The sequence below is a fragment of the Crocuta crocuta genome, unplaced genomic scaffold (genome assembly GCF_008692635.1).
Source record: "Crocuta crocuta isolate KB4526 unplaced genomic scaffold, BGI_CrCroc_1.0 scaffold145, whole genome shotgun sequence".
NCBI classification, from domain to species: Eukaryota; Metazoa; Chordata; class Mammalia; order Carnivora; family Hyaenidae; genus Crocuta; species Crocuta crocuta.
Window position 1 is genome coordinate 647,779 of NW_027530857.1, and position 15,761 is coordinate 663,539.

The window sequence follows — 15,761 nt, forward strand, 5'->3', positions numbered from 1 at the left end:
AGGGCGCTGCGGGGGGGGGGGGGGGGGATGGCAGAGAAAGAGAGGAGAGAGAGAGAATCCCAAGCAGGCTCCACACTGTCAGTGCAGAGCTCAGCCCAGGGCGTGAACCCTTGAAACATGAGATAATGGCCTGACCCGAAATTAAGATGAGCTGTCCAGGGGTCCCAGAATTACCTATTTTTTACTTCTATTTTGCCTGTATTTTATCCACATGGTCTGTAAGTCCTGGAACAAGATGAAAATGTAGAGCCCTTTGTTACAAATTATGCAGAATTTCAGGCCGGGGACCGGAGGGCGTTAAGCCAAGCTCGGCACCCCGTGTGGCTGCCTCTGTGGCACACGCTGTATTTATGTCCTAAGAACTTGGCCCCTTTTGGGTACCGTACAGCTTCTCAAAGCTGCAGTCAGACTAGACATGACCACCCTCATTTTTAATCCCCACAGATTTTCTCGTGGTACCTGTACTTTATTACAGGCCCTAAAATCCCAGTGTGGCACTTATGACTGTAGGGACCTGTGTTAAAGCCACAAACTGCCTCCTATAGGGAGTTCATGTGGACGGTGGAGGGCGTCACCATGTTACCTTCGAAGGGTCGGGGCATCTGCCGCGGGTTCACGGGAGGGCTTCGGGGTGGTTTAGGAATCATGGCTCTGTGGTCCAGAGTCACCTAACTTGGAACAACTGGACGCACTCGGCAGATGCCGGTGGTCTGGAGCTTGACCCTGTCAGGCCCGTCCCTTTCACCCTGGGCTCTGTCTCTGTCTCTGGTTCAGAATGTGGCCACACTGAACAACTTAGATATTTGGTGGTGATTTTAGGGTGTTAATGAGGTGTTTTCAGTACTGAAAATGATGATATTCAAGGATGGCGGGGTTGAGAGGAGGCGGGCACTCACACAGTGCTGCGGAGATGTGACTGATACAGCCCTTCTAGAAAGGTCAGGCCAAATGGCAAGAGCCTTAAAGATACTCATTCCCTTGGATGCTGTATGGACCATCTGTAAGAATCTGCTCTCGGAAAGTATGCAGAACTGCAGGGAAAGATCTTTATCACAGTGCTAATTATAATAGCAAAAAGTTAGAAATGGCTTAAATGGGTTTAAACTTTTAAAATCTGTACCAATCTCCATTTTGTTTAAAATGTGTATAGGTATCAATCTCCAGAAATATGTATGTTATACAACTTCTCTATTACTTTTTTGGGGGTGTTTTCCCCACCTTCCGTAGTGAATGCTATGTAAAAAATCTTGGCATTCACAAGTTTGACCCTCCTCGTTTTGACTATTTCATGGTAATCCCGACAGTCAGCGGTGTGAAGCAACAGGATTCATAGTTTATGAGTTGCACGTGCGAGCCACACTGCAAGGCGGTGTCCCCTTCCCTGTGACTCATGAGGGGGGCCAGCTGCTGGACGCACCTGTGTGTTACGACAGCTGTGTTTTCTGCTGTCCCAGTAAGAGAACTTACTCTTGAGAAGTAATTAAAACACTTGGGTGTTTAAAGAAACTCTCACCCCTGACCTGACCCTGATCTATCCTTTTTAAAAACCAAGGGTCTGCTGGGTTACTTTTGTTACTCCAATAACAGATACAGAAATACTAAAACATAACCTTTTTCTCTTGCCTGAACTGTGTATTGTAAGCCACTGTTTAATTTGCATCAGCCAGAAAATGAGGTATTTAAAAATTTATTGAAAAATGTTTCAGGTATCTATAACATACACAGTATGAAATGATCCTTAGAAGTTCTAGTTACCATCTGTCAGAAATGAGGTATTTGGAATGGCCAAAAATTTAAAGCATCTGAATCCTCTATAGACTTTTTAAGAGCAGTTTTAAGTTTACAACGAAATCGAGTGGGAAGTACAGAGATTTCCCGTACCCCCTCCTGCCCCCACCCGTCAACTGCCGGCCCTGATGTCTTCTGCACCAGACTGTGCATCTGTTATACCTGATGGGCCTACACGGACACGCCATTATAACCCAGGCTGTGGTTTACATTAAGATTCACTTTTCGTGCTGAATATTCCATGGGTTTGGACAGACGTAGGACCTGTGTCCACCATTATAGTTTCGCTGCCCTAAACAGCTTCGTGCTCACCTCTTCCTCCCTCCCTCTCTCCTAGCCCCCGGCAACCAGTGATCTTTCTGCCTCTCCACGGTTTGCCTTCTCTGGAATGACATATAGTTGGAATCCTAGTACGCAGCCTTTTTGGATTGGCTTCTTTACACATTATACGTATTATGCATTAGGGTTCTTCCATGCCTTCGTGGCTTGCTGATTTTTCAGTCCATCCTTTTTAAATTCTGAGAATTGAAAGCAACACTGTGATGAAATTGTTAGGAGTTCTAATAGACTATGATATAAAGTGTTTTGCTTAACTGACTGAGCCACCCAGGCACCCCGCCTATGAAGTGAGAGTTTTGGAAGTGCTAATCACTGCTTCCTGCCCCCCGCCCCCGCACTTGGAGCCATTTGAGAAGTAGACTCCTGGATCAGCTCTATCAAAACATGTGTCTTCTAAAAACTGGGTTGGAGAATGCAGTCTGGCTAGGCACCCACATTCAGGCTCTTCTGACCTTTGCCCACATGGGATGTTGGGGTGACTTCTCTGAGAGTTGGGGTCTGCAGGGCAGATGCGTGTGTGTCGAGGCCCAGTGCAAGTGGCAGAGATGTGCACTCAGGCGTGCGTCCCACAGAAGCAGAAACAGTGCGATGTTGTTCAAGAGCCCAGATTGCTGAGCCTTTCAAAGTGCTGGCTGTGTCCCTTTTTTCCTCGCTCTTATTTCGCACCGCTATTCCTGGCTCCGCTTTGAGCTTCCAGTTGTTTCTAGTTGACAGTTGGCTATGATCAAGGGCACGAGGGAAGGCTGTCCACAAAAACACAGTAAAACCTTGGTGTGAGAGCATAATGAATTCTGGAAACACGCTTGTAATCCAAAGCACATGTATATCAAAGCAAAATTTAAGAACCATTGGCTCTGTTGTGATCATGTGACGTTCGGCATCATGTACAACTTGTATTCTAAGACATCGCTCATTTATCAAGTTAAAATTTATTAGAAATGTTTGCTCGTCTTGCGGAATACTCACAGAACGAGTTATTCGCAATCCAAGGTTTTACTGTAGCCGGTTCTACACACAATACTGAGTAGACTCTGACACTACTTTTTTTTTGAGAAGGTACTTATTTCTGAAATCAAAGTTGTGTTCCAGATGAGCTGTATAGGCAAAACTCTAGCTCTGTTTAAAAACTGTTCAGTATTCAATCATTTAAAAGCCACTCATCCCATACTTGTATTGACCAAGCACATGTTTCTAAGCACATCGTGTGACTAAGTCACGGTCCCATTGCTTGTGGGACCGAGAGCCAGGTGCAGGAGACGCCCGGGTGAACAGGAGCGAGGCTCCTCGGTGAGGGCCACACTGTGGTGTGGCAGCACGCGGGAGGGAAGGGAAGGCTGTCCAGCAGAGGCGACGCCAGGGCCTCGTTCCGGAAGTGCAGGAGGCTGCCAGCAGAGGGGTGTGGGGGAAGGGCGCCTGTTCCAGGCAGACAGCACATCACGTTCAGAGGCCCAGACTTCAGAAATAGAATGCGCTGTGGTTTACATCTGTGATGGGTGACATGTGGGTAAAAAGGGGCAAGTGGCCCCCAAACGTAGCAGATTCTGTGAGGGCTCCTGAGCCCGTGGAAGGTCTTGTGAGGAATTTAGACTTTATTTCACAGGAAGCTTGCGATGTGAAAAACAAGAAAAAGACGGTGTGTGTGTGTGGAGAACGTACCGCAGGGGTCAGTCCTGTTGGACGGGACCTCAGTGGGCCTACCCCGTCCTGTGGGACTCTGAGCTATCGTGTCACTCGCGGGGCAGAAGACTGAAGCGAGGGTAGGACTCCCTCCGGCACTTTACACCTTCTCTTCATTCCTGCGATGGCAGAGACGCCGTGCGCTGGTTTGTTTCAGATGAGAAGTCTAAAATGGCGTTCCTGACCATGACCTTGCACCAGGGTGGCGCCACTCGGATGTATGAACTGACGCCAGACACGCAGCCGCCTCTGCTCAGCACCTTCAGCGGAGACCGCCGCTTCTCCCGATTCGGTGGCGTTCTGCACTTGAGCGACCTGGATGGCGATGGCTTAGGTAGGGAAGGAACGGGGCCGCTGGCCAGGAACTGGGTCCCCCGGTTGGATCATCTAGGCTCCGCCCTCACTGACAGCTCAGTGGCCCCAGGGCCTCTGGAGAGGTTTGCGAGCCCGGTGAGACCAGAGCAAGGGAATGTGCTACTTCTGGAAGGTGTTAGCACGAGAGCCACACGCACTTGCTGCTGACGAATGCTAAATGGGGAGCCGGAGCCTTCGCTGTGCTGGGAGGAAAAAGGGTAGACGATTTAGGGGGTGCACTTATGGGCCTGGTGGGAGGCTGGCCTCCGACCCGGTTCTGATTTGTGGCGCCTGCAGATGAAATCCTCGTGGCAGCCCCGCTGCGGATAACAGACGTCACCTCCGGGCTGCTGGGAGGGGAGGACGGCCGGGTGTACGTGTACAATGGCAAACAGACCACCATTGGCGACGTGACGGGCAGATGCAGATCCTGGGCAGCTCCGTGCCCTGAGGAGCAGGTAACGTGTGCCCGTGCGGACTCCTGGGCCAGGCTGGGGAAGGCGGCTGCCTGCGGAGGCCTGGCCACGTCGTGGCCGCTGCAGAGCCCGTACGGTTCCTCCCGGAGCCGTCCTGCGGCGGGGCCACACCCCCTCGCCTGCGTGGCGTGGGCCCGAGTCCCCGTGGCCGTGGGGTCCCGCTGGCTCCGGTGCCAGCCTGCCCTGCCTGGTTAGGGCCCCCGGTGCCCCCCCGNAGTTTCTATACAGACCGTGAACTAAAAATGGCTGTTACAGTTTAAGTGGAGGGAAAGCCAGGATCGTCCTGACACAGGAGACCTCTGTGGAGCGTCCCGAGTTTTACTGAACACGTGGCTGCCCCTGCGTCCCCTCGGCAGCTACCGTACCGCAGTGGTGGTCGATTAACTGTCCCAGAGCCCGCTGTGCCCCGCAGGTAGTCACTATGCGGCCCTCTCGGAGTTTGCAAACCCCGCCGTGTCGGGTAACTACCGCTCCGAGGCCGGTACGGTTTCTTCTGGCCTCCGGGACAAGCGCGTGNGGCTTGCTCAGCCCTGGGGCCCGGACGCCGTGGGACTGAAGCGGTGGCTTCTCCCCAGACGGGACGCGGTGCCGGGCTAGGCAGAGGCGTAGCGGCGCTACCCGTGCCCGTTCTGTGTCCCCTGCAGAACCGAGTTGTCGTTGCTGCTGGAAGGAGCTCGCTGGGAGCCCGACTCTCCGGGGCCCTTCACGTCTACAGCCTCGGCGGAGACTAAGGGCTTCACTGTCTCTCTTGANGAGGCTCAGTCCCCGCCCCCCTTGCATGTCACCTGACCCTCCGCTTCGTGCCCGTGCGCGACCTCTGCACCACACCTCCCGCTTCACAGGACGAGCTCGGCCTTCCTGCTGCCTGGGAAGGCGCCTCTCCTTCCCAGGAGACACGAAAACCTGTCACAATTGCTCCTAAAAACGTCCTTTTAAAAATGGTGGCCCATTCCACTCAAAGCGCAATAGCCTATAGGAAAAAAGTTAGAGAAACAGCACAGTGAGAAGTCAGGGGGTGAAGGATAACCTCCAACTGCAGAGTCCCCTGTGCTAAGCGATTCGGTCCCTTCCCGTGAGGACGGCTGCGCGGAGCCGCCTACAGTGAGGGCTGAACGCGAGACTCCGGCCGCCTCACCCCTCGCTGCCCTCACGTGCTGGTAGGAGCGGCCGTGCTGACTGGCAGAGCAGTAGGGACCCTCGTTCTAGGTCCTTCCAGAGGAGCTGCTCTCGCGGCACGCTGTGCAGAAAGGGAGGGAGGTCTGGCCTGAGCCCGTGGCCGCTGCGAGGGAGCCAGGCGAGCCGTGCTCTGTCTGGCTCTGGTTCCCGCAGCGCGGCCCCGTTGGGGGGGAGGACTCTGGCACAGGCCTTTAGCGTCACTGCGCGCGGACCCTGTGACGGGGGAGAGCACTGGGGAGTAAGGACCAGAACCCCTCTCAGCTTCTTAGAGGCGGAGGAGAGACTGGTCCGGAGAAGCAGGAATCCAGCCGAAGAGTAAAGGTTGAATTAGAAATCCAGGGAAAGCTACGGGAGTTCAGTGTGGGCCCAGGTGAGGACACACAGGGAAACAAAGGACACAGTCACCTCTGGATGCCTCCCGCGACTGTCATCGCTCCTGAAGAGGTACGCCAGCTGCACGGTTCCCTAGGGACCAGCAGAAAGCACAAATCCATTTCGTTCCACTTGGGTAACAATGATCGGTAGCTGCCTCACGTGAATTGTTTTTAGTTAAAGGGAAATTTACTTGAGGGGCCAGAACTTAGTTGACCGTAATACAAGGGGAGACGTCCAAGTGTGACAGACACCTGTGTAGTACCGGACCTTTCCTGACGAGCACGTGCGCCTTCACCCTGCCAGCGCTGTGCAGAGTGTCCACACTTCACTGACAAGGATCGTGTTTCAACACGGGCTCTATTTACCTAATGATTTTGGTTTTTCTTAATGTCTACAGATACTGGGTGGAGAAGGTTAAAATTTTTACGGTTGGAGACAAGTTTTCGTGTAGGGTTTTATGTAGGATATTTACCCATATTAATCCCATATTCAGAAGTGCTAATTTGTATTCCTACTGTCGAAGGTCAACCTGGCATAGAGTCTCCTGCGTAACGTGGCTACATTCTCTCTACTGTGGTTCTCAGCACGGATTCTGAAATGCGTAACGAAACACCTTGTAGGGTTTTAATCATTAACTCAAATCTGAATTAAATAATTTGTTACCCTAATTGCAAGTATGTACATGTGTTTTGTTTTCCTATTACCTATATGTATAACAACTTGCTTCAAGAGCAGAATGGTTTTATGCCTTTGAACCACAGGTCTAACAAGGTCTGGAGTTTGGGAATAAACTCCGGTCTCTGAAGGCCCCAGACCAGGCACCACCCCCTCAGGTACCGCTGAAATAACGAAAGTAAATCCGGAAACTAAAGTGTGTTTAAGATTGTAATTCCAAAAAATAAAGCTGTACACACCTCTTAGAATAAGTCCTCCAACATCTTTTTATTTAGTGGTTATTACAATCTGTTTATCAAGAATAAAGCAAGTGTTCAGATGCCATTTTAGGACGCTATTTTCTGTTGCATTTTCTTAGAGGACTTCCAGAAAGGGACAGTCTATGAAGAATACCGTTCCTTGAACTTGCTACACAGGCGATAAGGCTGCTTGCTTCCGTAACCAAGTATTTGGTATTCTCGTTTTATTTACAAATAGTTTATGTGCTCAGTCTATTTCAACATTTAAAACCACTTAATATATTTTCAGTACAGACTGTCTTACTTACTGTCAGCAAAGCAGCGCCGACATTTTGAAATCAAATTTGATCTAAGCACCTTTGAAAATCTGATAAACCATCTGTGACTTCTCTGCAGACTTAGGAGGTAGTTGCATTTCTTTTACTGACAAGACAGGACTCTTCAAAAATATTTTTACCCCAGCCTGCAAACTAAGTCACCCCAAAAAGGCCAAAATTCTACGATTTGCCTGAGATCAGGCAAATCAAAGTCCTCTGGGCTTTCAGTTCGTCCCGTCACAGTTAATATTTATGACCAGCGGCAGGTGCGCGAGGTAGGCCACAGCGCGTCCCATGGATTCCAAGCTCACTGGAGAGACTGTCTAGAAAACCACCACAGATTTACGGCACTAGAGAGCTGCGCCTACCCCGTTCCCTACACACCCTGCAGGGCTCCGAGCCCAGGCCCGCTCCCCCCGTCTGTCCTCCGCCTCTAAAGGCGTCTCGTAACCACTCCTGGGAACGGGAGAAACTTCTAACTTCATCTGTTTTCTCTCAAAGCAGCTCCTGGAACGGCATTTTTCTTCCTATCACCAAACCACTTGCGTAAATGGACTCCTAAACTTCCTCATGTGACATCCTGTTACAGTTTCAGGTAAATCTCTGGACACTGGAATCTTCCCTGTTACTTTTGAAGGGAAGGAAAGCTAGAATGTTCTATTGCATAACTGAGACTTAGAAATATCAGCCACGGTTCTGAATCCCAACCTGACTGAAAAGAAAAAGGTGTCACAGTTCTGAAGTTTATCTCCCTTTGGTTTTAGGAAGCCAGCCTGTCAGCTTCTGAGGTGCGGACATAGAGACTGACTAGACTACGTACACTTTCTTGTCCAGGGGCGGGGTGGGTGAGGTGACCCCTCTGTCTAAAGTCAGGGAACGACTAAGTAACAGAGGCAAATAGTTTCTTTTTACGCTATTTCCAAAGGCTTTAATTATAGCCGAGCAGAGAAAACTAGTTCCAAGGTTCAAGAAAGTGAAATCTTGATTAACTGGAATCCACGTAAGCTTTCCTTTCCATGCAATCCTTTCCTTTTTAGTTGCCTTACATAAAAAGGAGGCAAATACAAGAAAAGTCTGATGTAAAGCACAAACTTTCTGCGTTTTAAGGATAATATATATTTTCCTGCCTTTCCAGTCGGAATCGTGCTCTTAGGAACTTGCTCAGAGCTCCTGCTACCAGATCTCATCACTGTGAGTTAGTCAGATATTCAGTCAGGCTTTGCTTGGTGTGAGGCTGTACTTTTCTTGATACGTAGAAGTCAGTCTCTCTATGCCTCACATCATGTCTCTAAAAATAGCTTTTTCAGTTTGTGGAAGATAGAATTTTGGCCTTTTACAAAGCAAGTACTTTGCTGCTTTACTCAATCCTGAAAATGCAGTTAAATCCTAGTATTGTGAGTGCCCTAAAATTTTTATCAGACATTAAAGTATCAGTGATTTTTTTTCAAGTCTCTGATTCTATAAAAGAAAATAAAGGTACCAAGTTTCTCATGACGACCATAAAAAAATCATCCGGTCTGTACCGGGTCAAGGACTCTAACGGTTTGTCAGGACGCTCCTGCTTGATCCGTCTGGCCGGAAGCTGTGTTTCAACTCCATGCTTCTATCTGCCTGAAGGGTTTTTTTGGGGAAAGAGGCCATCTAAATAAAGCAGGAAAATTAGTCATTTTAGTTGGTGTCTGTCTTAAAAGAAAAGCCACTAGTACGACGAGTGACTACCCTATGAGGGAAGGACTCCAAGCCCTGTATCCCTATCTTACTATTTACTCCTGCCGTGAACGAGGAGTAGAAGGGGAAGAAAAGGCGTCCAGGGTTATGGCCGTGAGAGCACGCCGCCGCCTGCATCCCAGTCGGGGCTGGGGCCCGGCCTGCAGCAGGACGGCTGGCGATGCTCGGCCCAGTGCTGCACCCACAGCACATATTTCTAACCTGCTTACTGGGCCAGGCACTGCGCTGGGGAGTACTTTCCAAATACTAATTCCCCCACGAGTACTTTAAATGACCGGGGGGAAACTCAGGCAGGCTTAGCAAAATTCAGTAACGTTCTCAGGGTCGCAGAGCCTGGGGCCACGTGTCTCGGGGGAGCCCGACGTGACGCCTGTGCGGTACTGCTGCGAGCCCGACCCTCACACCACCTACCACAGGAGGCAAAGGAGCTTCGAGCTGTCGTCCGAGGAATGAGAGCAGACGCCTCCAGATGAGGCCACTTCCCATAAACATAATTCCTGTAATCAGCCAAAACACCCTATGGTCCTAAAGGAGAACACAGAGTTAATTTCAGTCACAAAAGGCTAGGTTCCTTAGTGGTAGAATTTCCCACATTATTCTTGCCCCAGAGTTTAAAAGAAGCCTCTTGTTGTCTGTCCGGCTCTCTCCTGTAGGAAGGACCTAAGAACAAGCCTTGATCACACCCAGGGACTAAAGAACCAACAATAAATTAGAAGGGAAACAACATGATTTAAAAGGGTTTAAATATTTTAAAATAATCTATAAGCCAAAAATAACCTTTACTTTGTGTTTCCCTCCAGTCTTTGTTACATGGGTGCAAATCCAGTTATTCCCACAGAGGACACAAACAGTGGTTGTGTACAGCTACAGTTCCCAAACTGAGCTGCAGTGGCCTGAGTATGACAACACCCCTAAAACATTTTATGTTTCTAAGAGAAACACAGTGACATCTGCAATGTACTATGAGAACCACTACTCATAAGTTGTCTGGCCTAACTACTTCATAAAAAAAATTGTTAGGACCATCACAAAAACCATAATGTAGTAAAAAAAAAAATTTTTTTTTGGTCTCGTGATGCTATGAAAAGACACTAAAAGCATCGTGAGCCAAGGAAGTTTGGGAACCTCCAACTTACAGTAGACCTTTTCCTTCACTATCATTTTTACAGTTGTATTTTTGCATCATGTACAGAACCAGACTTGATGTTTACTGACCCACAGGGAAGGACCCCACCTACAGCTCTGTCATTAGGTGGCTCTAAGCCATAGCCTGGTTCGCTCCAGGGACTGAGAGCTCGCCTCTCCCGCCAGTAGTTCTATTACACAAATGATAAACTATCAACAACAGAAAGTCACACCACACATGAAGGAGAAACCCACTCCTCGATGGAACATGAACTCAGAGGAGATCAGGAAGAAGACAAGTGCCAGAGAGTTAACTTCCCGTGAACATGTTTCTAGTTATCCAAAAAAAAAAAAAAAAAAAAAAAAAACCAAACCCTAGTTTATGAGGTAGAAGTTATGTTTAAGGGAGACGCAGCATACACAGATTACTACGGTCTTTGCTGCAGACTAAAATACACACTGAAAAACTGCATTTGGAAGATGGTGCAGGAGGAGGACCCCAAACTCACCTCGGCCCAGGACACAACTAGACAACACTCACATTAGTGTTAACAACCCAGAAATGACCCGAAGACCGGCAGAGCAGACGGCAAGTGAAGGTAGAGAAGAGGCCACATCCCAGAGGGTGGGGGGTGTGCACAGAGGGAGGAACCAGCTGGCACAGAAGAGGGGAGAGAAACCGCCCCTCAACGGTGAGCCGGCATGGGAAGGCGAGTCCACAGAACACTGGCTATGTAAACCAGAGGGGCTAAATTCTAATAATCAGCAGGACTTAAAACCTGAATTTAAAAAATCAGCAGGCTTGGACGCCTGGGTGGCTCAGGTGATTGAGCGTCTGACACTTGATGTCAACTCAGGTCATGATCTCATGGTTTGTGTGTTCGAAATCCACATTGGGCTCTGTGCTGACAGTGTGAAGCCTGCTTGGGATTCTTCCTCCTCCTGTCTGACTCTAAAAATAAGTAAGTAAACTTAAAAAATAAATAAACCAGCAGGCTCAACTTTGGGAGAGTCAAGAGGGCAAGAGGAAACTGAGTCCCTGCCTTAAAAGAGCCAACACAAGAAACAGCCCAGGGGAGACAGAGCACAGAAGCAGCAGAACCAACCCAGGCCGTCCACACCAAGCCGCGTGGCAATTAAAATGGCAAAAAGTGGTGAGAAAGAGAAGATATTAAAAGCAGCAAGAGGAAACAAAGTTAAATACAAAGGAAATTCCATAAGGCTATCAGCCAATTCTTCAGCAGAAACTGCAGAGAAGAAGGGAGTGGCAGGATCTGTTCTAAGTGATAAAAGGAAAGAATCTGCAACCAAAATTCCTCTATCCACGGGGCGCCTGGGCGGCTCAGTTGGTTGAGCGTCTGACTTCAGCTCAGGTCATGACCTCATGGCTCCGGAGTTACTGCTCCAGGTTGGGCTCTGTGCTGACAGCTCAGAGCCTGGAGCCTCCTTCAGATTCTGTGTCTCCTCTCTCTGCCCCTCCCCCATTCGTGCTTTTTCTCTCTCTCTCTCAATAATAAATAAACGTAAAAGAATTAAAAACAATCCAAAAGTACTCTATCCAGCAAGGCTATCATTCAGAACAGAAGAAAAGAGTTTCTCAGGCAAACAAGTATAAAGAATTTATCATCACTAATCCTTCCTTACAAAAAATGTTAAAAGGGACTCTTGGGAAAGACTGTAAGTGAGAGTATGAAAAGGAAACACAAAAGCAGTAAAAATAAGTATGTCTGTAAAAACCAATCAAGGGACTCACAAACTAGAAGGATGTAAAGTACGACACCATATACCTAAAATGTGGCAGAGGAGTAGAGGATGATTCAAACTTAAGTGAACGCTAGCTTAATACAGATTGTTATACGCAGAAGATGTTATTTCAAACCTAACAGTAACCACAAATCAAAAACGAGTAATAACGTAAAAAATAAAGAGAAAGGAATCCAAGTATATCACTACAGAAAGCCAACTGTGAGAGAGCAAGGGAAGAAAGGAACACAGAAGAACTACAAAAACAACCATAAAACAAGTAACAAAATGGCAAAAGGTATATACCTATCAATAATTACTTTGAATGTAAATGGACGAAATGCTCCAATCAAAAGACATAGGTGACAGAATGAACAAAAAACCAAGACCCATCTATACACTGCCTACAAGACCCTCATTTCAGACCTAAAGATTCCATAGACCATAGACAAGGTGAAGGGATGGGAAAACCCTTATCTTGCATATGGATGTGAAAAGAAAGCTGGGATAGCAATGCTTAGATGAAAAAAATATGTTTTAAAACAAATACTGGAAAAAGACGAAGGATGCTACAATCATAAAGCAAACAATCCAACAAGACATAACAACTGTAAATATTAATGTACCCAACATGAATGCACCCAAATACATTAAACAGTTAATGACAAACATGAAGTAATCAATACAATAATAGTAGGAAACTTCTAACACCCCACTTACATCAATGGACAGATCATCCAAACAGAATATCACTAGGGAAATGGTGGCTTTAAATGACACATTGGACCAAATGGATTTACCAGCTATGTTCAGAACATTCCATCCTAGAATACACATTCTTTTCAGGTGCACATGGAACATTCTCCAGAACAGATCACATATCAGGACATAAAACAAGTCTCAAAAAAAGGACTAAAGTCATACCACATATCTTTTCTGACCACAATGCTATGAAACTAGAAATCAACCACAAGGAAAAAAATCTGTAAAGACTACAAATACATGCAAGTTAAATAACATAGTACTAAACAATGAATAAATCAAAGAGGAAATGAAAAAATACAGGCATACAAACGAAATGAAAAACCAATGATCCAAAATCTTTGGGATACAGCAAAAGTGGTGTGAAGAGGGATGCTTATGGCAATATAGGCCTACTACAAGAAGAAAAACCTCAAATAAACCACTTTACCTTATATCTAAAGGAACTAGAAATAAAACTGAATGCCAGTAGAGAAAAGAAAGAATAAAGATTAGAGCAGAAATAAACAGAAACTAAAAAAACAATAAATCAATGAAACTAGGAGCTGGTTGTTTGAAAAGGTCAACAGAATTGATAAACTTTTAGCCAGACTCTTCAGAAACAAGAGAAAGGACTCAAAAGAAAATCAGAAATGGGGGTGTCTGGGTGGCTCAGTGGGTTAAATGTCCAACTTTGGTTCAGGTCAAGATCTCACGGTTTGTGAGTTCAAGCCCCACATTGGGCTCTAGGTTGACAGCTCGGAGCCTGGAGCCTGCATCGGATTCTTTCTCTCTCTCTGCCCCTCCCCAGCAAACATTAAAAAACAAAATTAAAAAAAATCAGAAATGAAACGGAAAATAAGTGATGTCACAGAAATACAAAGGATTATAAATCAGGATTATGAAAAAACTATATGCCAACAAATTAGACAACCTAGAAAAATGGATAAATTCCTAGAAACATATAACCTCCCAAAACTGAATCAGGAAGAAATAGGAAATCTGAAGACCTATTACCAGCAAATAGGACTTACTCCTATGACGCAAGGAAGGGTGGTTCAAAATTCACAAAATCAATATGATAAATCACATCCACACGAGAAAGGATAAAAACTACATTATTTCAACAGATACAGCAAAAGTATGTGACAAAGTACAACACCCATTCATGATAAAAGCCTCCACAAAGTAGGTTTAGAGGTCACATACCTCAACAAAATCAAGTCTGCATACAGGAAAACCCAATAGCTAATATCATCCTCAATTGGGAAAAACTAAGAGCTTTTCCTCTAAGATCAAAAACAAGACAAAGATGTCCACTCCCACCACTTTTATTCAACATAGTATTAGAAGTCCTTGCTTCAGCAATCAAACAGCAAAAAGAAATAAAGGCATCCAAATTGGTAACAAAAGTTTCACTATTTGCAGATGATGTGAAACTATATATAGAAAACCTGAAAGACTTCACCAAAAAAGCTGCTACAGCGGATATATGAATTCAGTAAAGCTGCAGTGGACAAAATCTATGTACAGAAATCTGTTGCATTTCTATAAACTGATGATGAACTAGAGAAATTAAGATCCCATTTACAATTATATAAAAAATAGTAAGATTCCTAGAATAAACCCAACCAAAGAGGCGAAGGACCTATATACTCTGAAAAGTATAAAACACAGATGAAAGAAGAAATTCAAGACGACACAAATAAGTGGAAAGACATTCCATGGTCATAGATTAGAGGGATAAATATTGTTAAGCTGTCTATAATACCCAAAGCCATCTACACATTTAGTGCAGTTCCTATCAAAATACTAACTGCATTTTTCACAGAGGTAGAACAAACAATACTAAAATTTGTGCAGAACCACAAAAGACCCCAAATAGCCAAAGCAAACTTACAGAAGAAAAGGTGGAGACATCACAATTCTGGACTTCACTCATATTTCAAAGCTGTAATAATCAAAACAGTATGGTACTGACACAAAAACAGACACATACATCAATGGAACAGAATCAAAAACCCAGAAATAAACTCACAATTATATGGTCAATTAATCTTTGACAAAAGAAGCAAGAATATGCCTCCTGTGGAAAAAGACAGTCTTTTCAACAAATGGTGCTGGCTCAACCTGACAAGTAAATGCAAAAGAAAATAATGAAACTGGATCACTTTCTTACACTATACACAGAAATAATGTCAACATGGATTAAAGACCTAAATGTGAGACCTGAAACTATAAAAATCCTACCAGAGAACACAGGCTGTAATTTCTTTGACACTGGCAAGCAACTTCTTTCAAGATACATCTCCTGAGGCAATGGAAACTAAAGCAAAAACAATCAGGTCTACATCAACATAAAAATCTTCTGCACAGCAGAGGAAACAATCAACAAAACTAAAAGCAGCCTATGGAATGGGAGAAGATATTTGCAAAGGACATATATGATAAAGGGCTAGTATCCAAAATATATAAAAAACTGATCTTTAACACCCCAAACACAAACAATCCAATTAAAAAATGAGAAGACAAACACTTCTCCAAAGCAGACATACAGATAGTCAACAGGACAGACACATGGAAAGACGTTCATCATCACCTATCATCAGGGAAATGCAAATCAAAACCACAATGAGGGATCACCTCANTAAAGGGGGGAAAAAAGATAAAGTGAGAGACTCGCTCTTGGTAGAGAACAGTCTGATGGTCAGCAGAGGGGAGGTGGGTGGGAGGATGCGGGAAACATGATGGGGATTCAGGAGTATACTTACTGAGCACTGGGTGATGTACAGAAGTGCTGAATCACTACATCATACACTTGAGACTAATACTATGCTGTATGTTAACTAACTGGAATTAGAATAAAAACTTAGAAAAAAAATTTGGTTACCANAGGGAAATGCAAATCAAAACCACAATGAGGGATCACCTCACACTGGTCAGAAGGGCTGAAACAAACAGCACAAGAAACAACAGGTGCTGGGGAGGATGTGGAGAAAAAGGAAACT

General features: G+C 45.8%; 2 protein-coding genes across 2 annotated transcripts in view; one reads left to right on the plus strand and one right to left on the minus strand.

Annotated features, from left to right (window-relative positions):
* The window catches only part of GPLD1 (glycosylphosphatidylinositol specific phospholipase D1), a 58,378-nt gene extending 52,996 nt beyond the window's left edge, over window positions 1-5,382 (plus strand). Inside the window, exons 20-23 of the mRNA XM_077769593.1 lie at window positions 3,962-4,138; window positions 4,456-4,824; window positions 5,047-5,094; window positions 5,145-5,382. Coding sequence (XP_077625719.1) covers window positions 3,962-4,138; window positions 4,456-4,824; window positions 5,047-5,094; window positions 5,145-5,365 — 815 coding nt within the window. The 3' untranslated portion in view covers window positions 5,366-5,382. The remainder of the gene's footprint in view (window positions 1-3,961; window positions 4,139-4,455; window positions 4,825-5,046; window positions 5,095-5,144) is intronic.
* A 1,720-nt stretch (window positions 5,383-7,102) lies between these two features.
* MRS2 (magnesium transporter MRS2) overlaps window positions 7,103-15,761 on the minus strand; it is a 34,309-nt gene continuing 25,650 nt past the window's right edge. The window contains exons 10-11 of the mRNA XM_077769561.1: window positions 9,556-9,669; window positions 7,103-9,057 (exon numbers count right to left, since the gene is read on the minus strand). Coding sequence (XP_077625687.1) covers window positions 8,953-9,057; window positions 9,556-9,669 — 219 coding nt within the window. The 3' untranslated portion in view covers window positions 7,103-8,952. The remainder of the gene's footprint in view (window positions 9,058-9,555; window positions 9,670-15,761) is intronic.